Below are 16458 nucleotides of genomic sequence, written 5' to 3'. Positions count from 1 at the left end.
AGCGCAGTGAAGGAAGTTAGAAACTGCTCCAGGAGCCTCTAGCGGCGGGCTGCGTCATCCGCACGGTAAGCGCCCGGTGGGGCCGAGGAGCCCGACAAATTGAGCTTGGAGGGCCAGACTCCTGTCCCGCCAGGTCAGTGACTTACATGTAAAAGCAAGAGGGAAAATGACACGCATGAACTTGCTTTACGTACTGAAAAACCTGCACTATTGGGGAAGACTTTCGAAGTTCTTCTGGGAAGCTCATTGGTCCGCGCAGTGTTTGCCGATCAAGAAGCTGGCTCTGAAGGGTTGTGGCAGCTGGGAAAAGTCTCCAGTCGCCAGTTTTTGTTTTTAATTAATTTTGAAGGGGGTTTTGTTATTTTTCACCCAGTTTTTTTTTTTAATAATTTTATTTATTTGAGATAGAGCATGAGAACGAGTGGTTGTGGGGGGAGGGGAAGAGAAAGGGAGAAGCAGGCTGTGCGCTGAGCAGGGAGCCCCATGGGCGGCTGGCACCCCTGGTATCAGGATCTGAGACCAAGTCGGGAGCCTAACTGACTGACCCTACCAGGCACCCCTCCAGTTGCCAAATTCTTAACACCTAAGAGGACTGGAGCACTGGAATTTTTTTTTTTTTTTATCAGTTTGTTGAGTAATTTCCTCTCATTAATTATCATGAAGTTTCGTTAAAAGTGTGCATAATAGTGTTTTGTTTGTGTATTACCTGTGTATAGGCTTATCTTCCACACCATCCCCACATTTAAGAGGCCTGGAGTTTTACTAGCTGTGTGACCAGTGCATTTTTCCTTATAGGTATAAAAATAGACAAATGAGATCATAGCTACTGTACTTAGGCAAAGGTTATCTCTCTCTCCTCTGGGACGGCTCACCTTTCCCCCACTTTTTCATAAACTGTGGATGGGTTCTACCTAGTGGTGGATTTTTCACTAAACTTAACTTCAGGCCCCTTTTAAGACCTTGTATTGGATCTTATATTCATGATTTTTTAAATATATATTTATTAGAGAAACCTGCAAAATGTGTAAGCTCCACTCAAGCCCATAGCAGCTGTTTGCCACTGGTCCCCATAAGACCACACCCTTCAAGGACCTTCCCAACCAAGCCTTTTTACCTAGTTTCAAATGTTCTCAGCTCCTGCTGGTTATTAATCATGCGATTCTCTGAAGCTCTAATTAGTGTTGCACTGGTTCTTTGGGATATTTCAGTGTATTTTGTGCACAGAAACTAAAGAAAGTAAATAATAATAGTTCCTAATCCTCTCAAGAGCTTTATGAGAAAATTAAGGCCTGGAGGGAGAGGTGAAGTGATTTGCTGAAGATCAAGCCACTAAAAATACTGGGATTTATTTATTTTTAAAGATCTTCTTAATATTTATTTGTCTGAGAGAGATCACACAGTAGGAGGAGTGGCAGGGGGAGAAGCAGGCTCCCCACTGACTTGATCCCGGGACCCTGGGATCACAGCCTGAACTGAAGGCGGATACTTAACTAAGCTTCCCAAGTGTCCTAAAATACTGGGATTTCTATCTTTGCAGTCAGATCCCACTCTGTGCTCTGAACCGTTATGCAGCTGTTCTCACGTGATATGTCCTATGGTAAAGATTTGTAAAACAGATACTCATACACTGTTGACGGATTTATGACCTTTTCAGAGCAAACTGGTTGAAAATGTTTAAAAGGTGCATTCTCTTTGACCTTAGGAATTTCTTCTAAGTATTCATGGATGTATGTATATATTGGCCATAAGGATGCTTATCGTATTGTTCTTTTTATTTATTTATTTGACAGAGAGAGATCACAAGTAGGCACAGAGGCAGGCAGAGAGAGAGAGGAGGAAGCAGGCTCCCTGCTGAGCAGAGAGCCCGATGCGGGACTCGATCCCAGGACCCTGAGATCATGACCTGAGCCGAAGACAGCGTCTTAACCCACTGAACCACCCAGGCGCCCCTTGTATTGTTCTTTTAATAGAGGAAAAGTTAGAAACCAACCAGCAATATAAATTTGGTCTAATCAATTTAATTGTGATGCAGTCATATAACAGAAGATATGTAGCCATTAGAGATGCTGTAGCAGAATATGATGGGGAAATTTTCACGACACTGAAAGCAGGTAGAGATCAGCAGTTATCCACACTGTTGTTTCTTAGGCATTGGGGTATTTTGGGTAGTTTTAACTTTCTTCTTTACCCAGAATTTTAATCAGGAATAACATGGCTGGAGCACCTGGGTGGCTTTGTTGGTTGAGCCTCTGACTCTTGATCTCAGCTCAGGTCTTAATCTTAGGGTCACCTTGGACTCCACACTGGGCATGGAGCCTACTAAAAAAATAATAAGAGAGAGAGAAAAGAAAAAGAAATAAGATGACTTTCATAATTAAGTGGTTTTTTAAAAAAATGGTGGTATTATACAAACATAAAACTTACCATTTTAATCATATAGCTAAGTACACTCACAGTATAGTGCAACTATCACCACTATCCATTTCCAGAACTCTTTCATCGCTCAAGCTGAAAACCCCTGCAGCCCCTGGAAACCACTATTCTACTTTCCATCTTTTTTTTTTTTTTTTAAAGATTTTACTTATTTGACAGAGAGAAGGAGAGATCACAAGTAGACTGAGAGGCAGGGAGAGGGGGAAGATGGCTCCCCGCTGAGCAGAGAGCCTGATGCGGGGCTCGATCCCAGAACCCTGGGGTCATGACCTGAGCCAAAGGCAGAGGCTTTAACCCACCAAGCCACCCAGGTGCCCCTCTACTTTCCGTCTTGAGGAATTTGACTATTTGAGGTACCTCATATAAGTGGAATCATACAGTATTTGTCCTTTTGTGTCTGACTTATTTCAGTTAGCGCCTTCCATATCCACCCATATGTGTAGCATGTATCAGAATTTCCCTCCTTTTTAAGGCCCAGTAGTCTACTGTGTGTGTGCCGTACATTTTATTTGTCTGTTCATCTACTGATGGGTTTTGGGTTTTTTCCACGTTGACCATTGTGAATGCACTGCTATTAACATGGGTCTATAAATACCTGTTTAAGAGCCCCTGCTTTTAATTCTTTCAGGGATATACTTATGAGTAGTAGAATTGCTAGCTCATACAGTAATTCTGTTGAATTTTTAAGTCTCTCAGTCTTTTCATCTCAGAAACCATGCTTTTTTGCCTTTTGTAAGTGTCCCAGGTTTTTTTTTTTAAGATTTTATTTTATTTATTTATTTGATATATCACAAGTAGGCAGAGAGGCAGGCAGAGAGAGAGGGAGGAAGCAGGCTCCCTGCCGAGCAGAGCGCCTGATGTGGGGTTCGATCCCAGGACCCTGAGACCATGTCCTGAGCCGAAGGCAGAGGCTTTAAGCCACTGAGCCACCCAGACGCCCCTCTTTTTTTTTTTTCAAAGATTTTATTTATTTATTAGAGAGAGAGAGAGCCTGAAAGGAGAGAGGTCAGTGGGAGAAGCAGACTCCCTGCCAAGCAAGGAGCCCAACATGGGATTCCATCCTGGGACTCCAGGATCATGACCTGAGCCGAAGTCAGTCACTTAACCAACTGAGCCACCCAGGCATCCCAACCCCTCTTTTTTTTTTTAAGGTTTTATTTAAGGGTCCCAGGGTCTGAGCATAACTTGAGCCCAGGCACTAAAATTGAGTGCTTAAGTTGGTCAGCAAGAAATGATGACCACCTGAATAGCTTCAGGTCAACCAGACAGACAGAGCCTCATGCCCAGAAATCTTTCCTGCTGTCAGGACAAATTCTTTTCTTTTCTTTTCTTTTTTTTTTTTTTTAAGATTTTATTTATTTATTTGACAGAGAGAAATCACAAGTAGACAGAGAGGCAGGCAGAGAGAGAGAGGAGGAAGCAGGCTCCCTGCTGAGCAGAGAGCCCGATGCGGGACTCAATCTGAGGACCCTGAGATCATGACCTGAGCCGAAGGCAGTGGCTTAACCCACTGAGCCACCCAGGTGCCCCAGGACAAATTCTTTTCATAAGGGAACTTCAGAAGACCAGAATTCTGGAGAGCTGGGATTATACTAGTAGAAATATGGAATTTGAAGAGTCCCCTTGTAAAAAGTGTCACCAGCTGATCATCTAGCCAGGATTTGGGGAGCAGGAGAGATGGAATTGAACTGTATGATCGCAGGAGAGTAAGTGGAAGTGGAGGAATGGAAGGGGGATGGAAGGACCCCAAAGAGAAACCCATTCTACTTTACTATTTGTTCTATCAGCCTACTAATCTGAAGCATGCCAGAGCTGGGTGAATGCTTGTGGGGGAAAAAATAATTGAGCTGCACAAACTTAGAGGTTTATTTTCAAAGGATGACCAAGCAGTCTGTTGTACCATCAATCAAGAAATACAATGCAGCTTCCCAAAGTTGTTTAGAAAAGTAAATAAAATAAATAGCCGAAGATACCACTGGTTGAACCTGCAAATTCTGTCAGTAGCCCTGTGGAATTCTAAAGAGATGGTTGCCTGGCAACCAGTATAAACAGCTTTGGAACCTAAGAAACCAAGAAAGTTTTAAGATGCAGAACCTTGCTTCCCCTTGAAGACTGGGCTGAGGGAGGCCACCCTGAAGGTAATTTGAAAACACTGCTACTTTACCAGTATCTGAAAGGAGCTTTTAGTGCCAGCTGAATGATGAAAAGCAGTCTGAAGTAGTAGAAAACCCTTTGGATTAGGTGTCAAAAGGGTTAGAATTGCTTCAGGGATTAACCAGTACTGTGATCATTGTGTCTCTTCTCTCTGGACCTCAATTTGAAATCTGTAAGATAAAAGGCTTAGAACAGTTAGAACAGAATAATGTTTATGGCAGAGATTCTGTAGTAATCTTAAGAGACCGTAGTAGATCTGTGTGAGTGCATGGCAAGGAACAGGAATTAGAAAGTAGAGGGGGAAGGGGCACCTGGGTGGCTCGGTGGGTGAAGCCTCTGCCATCCGCTCAGGTCATGATCTCGGGGTCCTGGGATCAAGCCCCGCGTCGGGCTCTCTGCTTGGCGGGGAGCCTGCTTCTCTCTCTCTGTCTGCTTGTGATCTCTTTCTCTGTGTCAAATAAATAAATAAAATCTTTTTAAAAAAAGAAAGTAGAGGAGGAAAATGAAGGAACTTTCAGATGAGAAAGGCAGCAGGGGGAGGGGTCTGAAACAAACCAGGTTCAGAGGCTGTATTCTCTGATCCAGCTCTCCCCTCACCACCCAGCTTCCTTCATAACCCCCACGGATACCTGCTGGGGCTGTAGCTTCTCCAGATTTAATGTGTATAAACACCTGTGAGAGCTGGTTGAAATGCAGATTTCTAGACTTCACTTGCACCGTACTGAATCAATATTCTAGGATGTAGGACACAGGATTCTGCCTTTTAACAAGCTCTTCAAATGATCCTGATATAGAAGGTCCTTAACCATTAATACAGTCCTGGAAGCTGACTGTCCCTCTTGGGCCTACTTTAAAACCAGACTCTGTGGGTGGAGGTGAGAGTCTATTACCTTTTTTTTTTTTTTTTTAAAGATTATTTATTTATTTGACAAGTAGGCAGAGAGGGGAGTAAGGGAAGCAGTCTCCCTGCTGAGCAGAGAACTCGATGTGGGGCTCCATCCCAGCACCCTGAGATCATGACCTGAGCCGAAGGCAGAGGCTTTAACCCACTGAGCCACCCAGGCGACCCGAAGTCTATTACTTTTTAAAGCTCTCAGAAATACTGTGCTAGGAGCCCACATTGGGCTCTCTGCTCAGCGGGGAGCCTGCTTCCTCCTCTCTCTCTGCCTGCCTCTCTGCCTACTTGTGATCTCTGTCTGTTAAATAAATAAATAAATAAAATCTTTAAAAAAAAAAAAAAGAAAGAAAGAAATACTGTGCTAATAAGGCTTATTGCTTTTTAGCCTCCTGTGGCGGTTTCTGCTGCTTTAATAACAAGGAAAAAGCAAGGCATTACTCTTTTTAGCATGAATTATTCAGCCCACTTCAATTATTTCTGCAGAATAATGGTCCCAGACCAGGGGTGAAGGCATGGGACTGGGAAGGTGAAACAAAAGGTAGAACTAAATTTAAAACCTTTGAGATAGGTGCGCCTGGTTGCACCTGCCTTCAGCTCCGGTCACGGTCCCAGGGTCCTGAGGTCCAGCCCCACATTGGGCTCTCCACTCAGCCGGGAGCCTGCTTCCCCACCTCTCTCTCTGCCTGCCTCTCTGCCTACTTGTAATCTGTCTTGTCAAATAAATAAAATCTTAAAACAAAAAAAAAAAAAAACCTTTGAGATATCACTCACTGGAATCTGGATTCTTCTGTTAGGTTTTACTTGGAGGCATGTGGCCTAACCCTTCCAACCTGACTCCTGCCTGTCTAGCCAGGTTCCTAGAGGTACAGAGATAATGCTGGTGCTTGCTGTTTACCAGATTACCTGGTCTTTAGTTATGCCAGGTTTGACTGACTACAGGATGTAGTATATTCAGTTTCTTTTTTTAATTTTCATTTTTTAAGATTTTATTTATTTGACAGAGAGAATGAGTGGCAGGGGGTGGGGGGAGGAGCAGAGAGAGAGAGAGAAGCAGACAACTCCGCTGAGCAGGGAGCCAGATGCAGGGCTTGATTCCAGGACCCCAGGCTCATGACCTGAGCCCAAGGCAGGTGCCCAACCAACTCAGCCACCCAGGAGCCCTTGTTTCTTATGCTGTCAGTACATAAAGGCCCCTGGGATGTGCCACTCTGCTTTGGCTCTTTTTTAAAAAATTATTTATTTATTTATTTATTTTAAAGATTTTATTTATTTGACAGACAGAGATCACAAGTAGGCAGAGAGGCAGGCAGAGAGAGGAGGAAGCAGGCCTCCTGCTGAGCAGAGAGCCCCATGTGGGGCTTGATCCCAGGACCATGGAACCATGACCTGAGCTGAAGGCAGAGGCTTAACCCACTGAGCCACCCAGGTGCCCCTAAATTATTTATTTTTAAGTAGGCTCTATGCCCAGCACAGAGCCCAACACAGGGCTTGAATTCACAACCCTGAGATTAAGACCTGAGCTGAGATCGAGTTGGACAGCTTAAGCAACTGAGCCATCTAGGCACACCCTGCTTTTGGTTCTTAAGGGTCCATTTGTTGGGAGGAGGACCTTGCCTCAATGTTGGTCTAGGTAACATTTAAGTTTGGATAATATGGAGCCTCCAAACTCCATACAGAGGATTTTTTCTTCCCTCTCTGTCCACCTTCTCTTTTAATTGCCAAGGGCCCCAGTATTCCTGACCTGTTTCCTAAGTGCCCAGTGTACCATCTAACTGGTCATCATAAGAAACAAGGGCTCCTGGGTGGCTGAGTTGGTTGGGCGCCTGCCTTGGGCTCAGGTCATGAGCCTGGGGTCCTGGAATCAAGCCCTGTGTCTGGCTCCCAGAAACTTACCTTGAGGGGCATAGTCCATATAGACCCCAGAAACTTACCTTAAGGGGCATAGTCCATGCTCTAAACCAGTGATGATTCTTCACAGTTATGTAATACTATGTAGCTTGCAAAAAAAAAAAAAAAAAAATCATACATGTTCCCTAATTTTGAGCTTCTTATCAACACTAAATTAGAACAGATACCAAACTCTATTTTCAGACTGGCACACTGAGGCAAATCAGGTGGGGTGGGAAGTACAGAATCTGGCCTTACACTTGTCTTCTGACCCTAAGTCCATCTAGGACAAGACTCTTTTGACCAAAGCCTTCCAACATTTTGTCCTGTCCTCATTCCTTTTTTTCTTTTTTAAAAGATTTTATTTCCTTGAACTCTTGCCATTTGCGACAACGTGGATGGAATTAGAGGGTACCATGCTTAGTGAAATAAGTCAATCGGAGAAAGACAACTATCCTATGATCTCCCTGATATGAGGAAGTGGATATGCAACATGGGGGTTTTGAGGGGTAGGAAAAGAATAAATGAAACAAGATTAAGTGACTCTTAATCTCACAAAACAAACTGAGGGTTGCTGGGGGGAAGTGGGGGAGGGAGAGGGAGGTGGGGTTTTGGACATTGGGGAGGGTATGTGCTATGGTGAGTGCTGTGAATTGTGTAAACCTGGAGATTCACAGACCTGTACCCCTGGGGATAAAAATACATTATATGTTTATAAAAATAAGAAGAAAAACATTTTATTTCTTTATTTGACATAGAGATACACAGTGAGAGAGGGAACACAAGGAGGGGGAGTAGGGGAGGGAGAATCAGTCTTCCCGCTGAGAGGGAGCCCGATATGGGGCATGATGTGGGGCTCAATCTCAGGACCTTGGGATCATGACCTCAGCCGAAGGCAGATGCTTAATGACTGAGCCACCCAGGCACCTGCCCTCATTCCTTTTCAGAAACACACAAGGAGTTTCCCTCTTTTCAATAACCCATCATAATGGCTTGACAATTTATAATAACTGATAATGCTACCTACTACGGTATTCTTTGTGGGATGCTGGCATTGTAACCAAAGATTCTATATACCACCTGCTAAAGGGTATATATATCTGGGGACACTCAAAATCATTTTGTATAGTCACCTTGGGGTGAAACCAGTCCTCATCCGTTTTTCAAGTGTTTAGGATCAAAATGCCCCCTGCCTTAGGAGCAAGAATTGACACACTGATATGTTAAGAATGAGAAAATGTGGGGCACCTGGGTGGCTCAGTCAGTTAAGCATCTGCTGTCAGCTCAGGTCAAGCTCTGCATTGGGCTCCTTGCTCAATGGGGAGCCTGCTTCTCCCTCTGCCTCTGCCGGCCACGACCCCTGCTTATGCTCTCTCTCTGTCAAATAAATAAATAAAAATTTTTTAAAAAAGAATGATAAAATGTTCTATCAGGCAATACTAAGGCACAAGCACATGAATGTTGTTTTCATCTAATAATTCATCTTCAAACTGTGAAAGTAGGCACTGTTTCAGAAAATTGTCACTTGTGACCCCCTTCTACCCTTGCCTTAACTCTTTTGGTTTCACTTTTAAAATACTCTGTGCCCTTATGGCCATGTTACCTTCATAGTTGTGAAGAGATGGAATGACTAAATTAGTCTTCTATGCAAAAATTCCTGATATCATAGTAATCATATATGATTTAATTGAGTGAGGTTATCAATTCTGGACTAGGGATATATAGATAAAAGCAGGCTCATAAGAAAAAGAAATATACCCACAGGTCAGGTTTATTTATTTATTTATTTATTTTAATATTTTATTTATTTATTTGACAGACAGAGATCACAAGTAGGCAGAGAGGCAGACAGAGAGAGAGGAGGAAACAAGCTTCCTGCTGAGCAGAGCCCGATGCGGGGCTCGATCCCAGAACCCTGGGATCATGACCTGAGCCGAAAGCAGAGGCTTTAACCCACTGAGCCACCCAGGCGCCCCCACAGGTCAGGTTTAATAGAACAAAGTGGACCAAATCGAGTCCTAAGGAGAGAAGGTACTGGAAAGCCAGTGTGTCATAGAGGTTAAGTGCTTTGGAGGAGGAGTATGGCAGCGAGGTTTAAAACCTGCCTCTGCTACTTACAGCCTGTGTGATCTGAAGCAACCCCTTTACTCACTCGGAGCCTCCACTTCTTCCGATACACATGGAAAACCACAATATTGTCCCTAGGAAAAGCCCTTGACAATGTGCCGGCAGACCTCACTGCTGCTTCGCTTTACTGCACTTCACAGATCCTCTGTTTTTGACAGACTGAAGGTCTGTGGCAGCCCTGTGTCCAGCACGTCTGTTGGTGCCATTTTCCCAATAGCATTTGCTCGCTTTGTGTCTCTGTGTCACATCTTGGTGATTCTTGCAGTCTTTCGGACTTTCTCGTTATCAAGGCATTTGTCATGGTGATCTCTGGTGACAACTCACTGAAAGCTCACGGTGAGCGTTACTTAGCAATATTTTTTAATTAAGGTATGTGCATTGGTTTTTAGACATATTGCTATCACACATTCCATCAGCTACAGTGTGGTGTAAACCAAACTTTTATATGCACTGGGAAACCAAAAAATTCATCTGAGTCACTTTATTATGATATTTATTTTATTGCATTTGTCTGGAACCAAACCCACAATCTCTCTGAGGTCTGTCTGTCCTTGATAATTGTCAATTATCATTATTAGACCAAGGAGGGACTTCAGAAGGAAAATTATTTTAAGATTTTTTTTTTTTTGACAGGTCACAAATAGGCAGAGAGAGGCGGGCGGGGCGGGAGGGGGGCGGGGAACAGGCTCCCCCTCCAAGCAGAGAGCCCGATGTGGCACTTGATCCCGGAAACCTGAGACCATGACCCAAGCTGAAGGCAGAGGCTTAACCCACTGAGCCACTCAGGTGCCCCAGGAAAATAATTTTAAAAAGCCCTAAATGTAGGAGAGCATGGGTGGCTCAGTCGGTTAAGGGTCTGACTCTTGGTTTCAGCTCAGGTCATGATCTGAGGGTCTTGGGATTGAGCCCTATGTCAGGCTCCACACTCAGAGGGGGTCTGCTGGAGGCTTGCTCTCCCTTTCCATCTCCCTCCGCTCCTCCCTCTGTTGGGCAGGCAGATACACTCTCTCTTTAAAATAAATCTTAAAAAAAAAAAAAGGCACTAAATGTAGGCATTTGTTCTCTACGGTGTTTTCCATCCTAGCTAAAATCTGAAAACAGCTTGCCCAATAATTAAGGAAAAGGTGACTTACCTACTTGGTAAAATATTCTGTAGCTGTTAAACACTTTTTTTTTAAGGATTTTTTTTTAAAGATTTTATATTATTTATTTGACAGACAGAGATCAAAAGTAGGCAGAGATGCAGGCAGAGAGAGGGGGGAAGCAGGCTCCCTGCTGAGCAGAGAACCCGATGTGGGGCTCGATGTGAGGCTCAATGTGGGGCTTGATCCCAGAACCCTGAGATCATGACCTGAGCTGAAGGTAGAGGCTTAACCCACTGAGCCACCCAGGCACCCCCTATTAAACACTTTAACAATGAAGACTATGTAGAACTATGGAAAGGTACTGGGTGATTTTGAAGGACAGCAGACACAGAAGACATGGTCCTTGGGTAATATAGTTGGAGGCAAATAATTAACAATGTGAGGTGCCATAGGACTGAGAGGTGAAAGTACTGGTATGCAACCACAACTGTACACCTATACATACTGTAGCATCTGTGTTAACTCTACTGGAATTAAAAAAACAAACAAACTGGTACAGACTTGGAGTGATTTATAAATTTGTGCGGGACATGGAGGCCTGGAGAGGTCAAGAAAAAGTTCTGGGGGAAAAAAAAGGAAAAAGTTCTGGAGCAGATAGGAACTAACCTAGGCCTAGAAGAATGGATAGAATTTGTCCAATGTGGAGGAAAGGCTACTGCAGGTAGAGGGCACAAAAGGGAGCTCCACCGTGTAGACCGAGGAATACGCAGAGATAGCAGAGATAGAACTCAGAGACTCGAGAGGTATGACCAGAGAAGGTCATCAACTGGGGTTACACTCATGAAAAACCCTGGATGCCAGGCTGATTGAACTTTATGCTACAAGCTCTTTTTTTTTTTAAGATTTTATTTTTTTTAGATTTTTTAAGATTTTAAGATTTTATTTTTATTTATTTGACAGAGATCATAAGTAGGCAGACAGGCATGCAGAGAGAGTGGGGGAGGCAGGCTCCCTGCTAAGCAGAGAGCCCGATGTGGGACTCAATCCCAGGATCCTGAGATCACGACCTGAGCTGAAGGCAGAGGCTTTAACCTACTGAGCCACCCAGGAGTCCCTATGCTATAAGCTCTTTAAACACACAGAAAGCGATATTTGAGGTAATTTATTTCTTCATAAGGAAAGGAGGGGCTGAACTTTGGGGACAAAGGGGAGAATTGGAAGCAAGGGTCTGATACAAGGAATATTTAGAATGTTGAACCATTTCTTACTTTTGTCCTTCTAACTCATGTGGCTTCTCCCTACTCCTCCAACCCCATGCTCCTCCATCTGTCTTCCCATTTCTTTTCTGTACTGCTGTGGGATACTGATTTCTACTGACCTAGAGCTCTCACCCATTCCTCCCATCCCCTCAACAGGATCTGGTCACGCCTCCAAGCCTGCATCTGTACCAGGAAAGTGTGGAAGGAAGCTTTTGCTGGGAAACAATGACCAGAGCCCAACAGGGAAAGACCTTTCTTTCCCCCCATTTCCATCAGTCGCTGCCCCCACGGCTGGGATGGGGCATGAATTTTCGCCACTCAAAACCAGGACATGAGGAGTGTGCTTCCTTGTCCAGCGTGCCTCCGGTCTTCCACGTTAGCCCACATCGGTGCACATACCTCAAGAACCAATATTTGAAAAAGGCCGCTACAAACCTTACCTTTTCTCAGGAGGTGGTATGGCAGCGAGGGCTCCCCAGCACCCCTTATAGCCAGTACAACTTCGACCATCTCTACAAGGCAGGCCACATCATCCAGCCTCCCCCGATCAGCAGGGACCGGTATGTGAAACCCACTGGCTTCAAGCCCTCACGTTCTTCGGGTCCCTCGGCAAGGGTCACCTCCCAAGCTGTGAAGACAGAAAGGTCTGCCAACCTTAAGAAGCAGCCGAAGGAATCCAAGCCAGCAACTGTGGGCTGGGAAAAATCTTGCCCTCTCATCCCTCATCCCTTCAGGGATCCAGACATACCAGGCCCATCACTTTCTCTGGACATGAACCTGGAGGAGAGGGAACCCTGGCTGCCCCCTTCCGAGAAGGAGGCCAGAGCCTGGGAAGCCATTGTGCTGGAAAAGCTGAGCAAGCGCACCGCCCGATGGATCCAGAGCAGACGTCCCCTGAGGCCTGGGGCATCCCCCAGCAAGTGGCAGAGCTTTTTGCACCAGCAATATGACTGGAGCCACATCCGGGATGAGCTTACTTCCTCCAGCGACCTGGAGCTACTGAAACAGCTGGAGAAAGAAGAAATGGCAGAATTTGAAGATGAAGGTGTTATCCTGCCCACCTCGGAGCCAGAGAAGCCGGAGCTGCTGCTTTCTGTTTATTATAGGTACACCGGCTGGGGCCTCAGGCACACGTTTGAGAATCCTTGGGTTCCCTTCAAGGACTCCTGGGTTGGTTCACATTCCTTATTTCAGAACACACTGTCCCACCAACCTCTTGTGCTCTCCACTGCCAACCTGTTCTCTATGATCTCCTTAAAGTAAGGCTCTCAACCTACCTACTGCTGACCTTCTGGGTTGGAGCCTTCTTTGTTGTGGGGGGCTGTCTTGTACCTTGTAGGATGTTTAGCAGTACCCCACTGGATGCCAGCAGCACTCTCCAGTTGTGACAGCCAAGGATGTCTCCACACATTGACACGTGTCCCCTGAAGGGAACAAAATCACTCCTAGTTAAGAACCACTGCCTTTAGAGGGACTGGTTTTTGGCCTTTCCTAGCAGACTGAGCTATTTTGCTATCTAGGTGCTCTCAGAAATGTCTCCATATCAAGAATGAGAAAGCAGAGACCTCAAGGCTCTGAGGTTTGGTTTTGTGTCACTTTGAATAAGGAGCCAACGTGTCACTGACTCCAAAACTGACTGGCAGCTAGACAGAGAACTGATCAACCTGAGGACTGATGACTGGGTGTTTCTCAGATTGCTTCCTTCTCACTTACAGCTCCAGGGAAGACCAGTGCTATGATTCCCAAAAGTGAACTAAAAGTTAAGTGGGAATCCATTTATTTGTTCATTTATTGGACAAACATAAACTGCCTTCCTACTCCTTGCCAGGTGCTCTGCAAAGTGCTGGGAATACAATGTAAATGAGAGACATCGACCCTTTAAGGAACTTAACAATCTGTTCACTGGGGTGGACAGACATTAACCACACACACCATGAGGTGAAGTAATGTAGGAACTTGTTCCCTTCCCCATGTCTGTGCAACCTCTGAGGGCACCATGTTAAAAAAGGGACTGTTGGAACCCTGACCCCTCTACCGTGCTGCTCACTGGCTGCAGGAGTGGCTCCACTAGAGGAGGAGGAAGGAGGCTGCAGACAGGCCCTTCTGGCGGGCTTGAATATTCATTTGGCACTTTGGGAGCAAGGCTACTAGTTAAATGTAGAAGTTTCCAGATGCTCATGTGTACATGAGGTGAGCTTAAAGAGGAGTGAGCTATGGGTCTGTTGGAAGGCAGCAGGTCCATCTCCTGTCTTTCCCTTTTCTCCCTGTCCCTCCTGCTAAGATTGCCCAATTACTTGCCACAAGTGCAGACAGCTGGAACTGTCCCTGGCATCAATGAGACTGTTGAGGATATCAAAAGGAAGAAGAACATCTCTCAGCCCCCAAAGGAGAGCCGCTTCCGGCAGGTGAATCCTCGAGCTGGGAAGTTTGCTTACTCCACAGACAACACCTTCGAACAGGAGATCTACTTTGGTAACAGAGCTGGGGTTCGGTGCTGGGGGCTGAGGTGGACATGGCACAGGGAGGTGGAAGGCTTGGCGGGGTGGAATGAAAGAGTCTCGGGTGTGGATAAGAGGCCCTAGAAGACCAACATCCCCTCGTGACTAGCACAGGACGGTTGTCTTGGCAGGGGATAGGCAGTATCTGGTGGGGGAATCTGTTTGCCCCACTCCCACCACCACACCTTTCTCTATCCCTTTATCTTACTAAGGAGGTTATTCCACAACCATGTGGAACATGGGGTTGTAAAGCAAACAAGATTTGGCTTGGAGAACAGCTACTACTTCTCTGCTCTTCTCCCTCTCTCCCTTTGAGATAATCCATTGAGGTACTTTGTTAGAAGAAAATCACGGGCTTTGGAGTCCAGAGGATCCTGGCTTAGCTCCTTCCTACTAACTTAAGCAAATTATATAATCGCTCCGAGCCTCCTTTGTAAAACGATACTAATAAAAATGCTCTTAAAGCCTGGGTGGCTCAGTCAATTAAGCATTTGCCTTCAGCTCAGGTCATGATCTCAGGGTCCTGGGATCGAGCCCCACATCAGGCTCCCTGCTCGCAGGAACCCTTCTTCTCCCTGCCTCCCTCCTTCTTTCTCATGCTCTCTCTCTCTCTCCCTCTCTCAAATAAAATCTTCAAAACAAAAAAAAGCCACTTCAAGTAAAGAATAGAAAGGAACGCATCTATAATGCTTCTTGCTCAGTGCTCAATAAATGTCCACTACCTTCCCCCTCCATCTTGTTATCTTTTCAGTGCCTGGCTTCCAAGACATGTGATCTAGGTTTGCACGTTCCAAGCTGTTTATTCTTCCTTGCCCCCATCTTGTTCAACTGTCAACTGAAAGTCGTCTTTAAGTATTTAACAGAATTATTCAGATGAAGTTATTTATGACTGATAAGAAATGAATTAAGATACTCCTTAATTGGGACTTAGCTTTTCATGGGGGACAATGCCTGTAAGTTAAGATAGGTTCTGCCTTGGCCCTCCAAGCCTCTGTGAGGCCACCAGCTCCTATTTCCAAGCAACAGTCACCTTCAAAGGATGCCCCCACATCATGGGAATCATGAGTCTTTGGGGCTGAAGAGTAAGGCAGAAGGAAATTGGGTGTGATCCTGGTGACTGAAAACCCAGCAAGGAACTTCTTATTTCTTTATCTGATCACAGATCAAGTCCGGATCATCCACCAGATTGGTGGGAAGAGAGACCACATTTTCTTGGAAAACCTCAACTGCTACAAGAAGCAGCTGTCTAAAGTCTTCCCTGAAACCCCAGAAAGGTGGACTTCCCAGCCAGTTCCTGAACCACGTAAGCAGGAAGTGGTAATGGGGTGATGATGAAAGTGCACTTTTTTTAAAATTTAAGATTTATTTTAGAGGGGCACCTGGGTGGCTCAGTGGGTTAAGCCTCTGCCTTCAGCTCAGGGTCCTGGGATCGAGCCCTGCATTGGGCTCTCTGCTCAGTGGGGAGCCTGCTCCCCCCCCCCCACTGCCTACTTGTGATCTCTCTGTCAAATAAATAAATAAAAGCTTAAAAAATATATTTATTTGAGAGAGAGAGAGCGCATGTGTGTGTGAGCATATGCACAGACCAGGGGAAGGGGCAGAGGGAGAGGATCTCAAGCAGACTACCTGCTGAGTGCTGAGCCCCAAGTGGGGCTTAGTCTCACGACCCTAAGATCATGACCTGAGTGGAAATCAACAGTCCCCACACTGACTGACTGGGCTGCCCAGGTGCCCTGAAAATAGGGCTGTTTCTTTAAGGACCCTGTTTCATGGACTGGGTATCACCGTATGTCGGGGAGTCCCTTCCTACTAACTAAAAATCATCTCATCAAATTATAAAACACTAATTGCAACTAGGAAGAGCCTTTGTGGAACATCCATTCAGTTGATATCTACTTAAAAAACTTAGGTGTAACCAAGAGCTTTAGGGCGGATAATTACCAACCAGGCAGGTCCCATCTTCTTCCCATGCTTCCAGGGAAAGTACATCAGACCTTCAATCCGGCACCCTGCCTTGTCCCTTTGGGCTCATTCTACCTTCCCATTCCTTTCTCAGGCCCATACCTGCCTCTGTTCTAGATTTCTGTTTCATAAGCATATCATTCTTAATTCCGTAA

General features: G+C 45.3%; 1 protein-coding gene and 1 long non-coding RNA gene across 3 annotated transcripts in view; one reads left to right on the top strand and one right to left on the bottom strand.

The window, feature by feature from the left end:
* The first annotated feature begins 56 nt into the window (after positions 1-56).
* HEATR4 (HEAT repeat containing 4) overlaps positions 57-16458 on the top strand; it is a 48556-nt gene continuing 32154 nt past the window's right edge. Inside the window, exons 1-4 of one of the 2 annotated variants that reach the window (XM_082733393.1) lie at positions 57-133; positions 12000-12949; positions 14125-14315; positions 15504-15644. In XM_082733393.1, the coding sequence (XP_082589519.1) occupies positions 12069-12949; positions 14125-14315; positions 15504-15644 (1213 nt within the window). In that variant the 5' untranslated portion in view covers positions 57-133; positions 12000-12068. Of the gene's footprint in view, positions 134-3833; positions 4572-11999; positions 12950-14124; positions 14316-15503; positions 15645-16458 lie in introns of those variants that run through there. The other variant, XM_082733392.1, reaches the window with a different exon arrangement.
* On the bottom strand, positions 2125-6409 carry LOC309866133. The gene is made up of 4 exons (XR_014312430.1): positions 6043-6409; positions 4899-5035; positions 4598-4757; positions 2125-2319 (listed from the first exon to the last, which is right to left on the bottom strand). It is a non-coding gene; the product is annotated as an uncharacterized lncRNA (long non-coding RNA).

Source organism: Mustela nivalis, assembly GCF_964662115.1.
Source record: "Mustela nivalis genome assembly, chromosome: 6".
In the NCBI taxonomy this organism is placed as follows: Eukaryota; Metazoa; Chordata; class Mammalia; order Carnivora; family Mustelidae; genus Mustela; species Mustela nivalis.
Note: the sequence above shows the minus strand (reverse complement) of the source record. Positions and strands in the feature narration are given on the sequence as shown.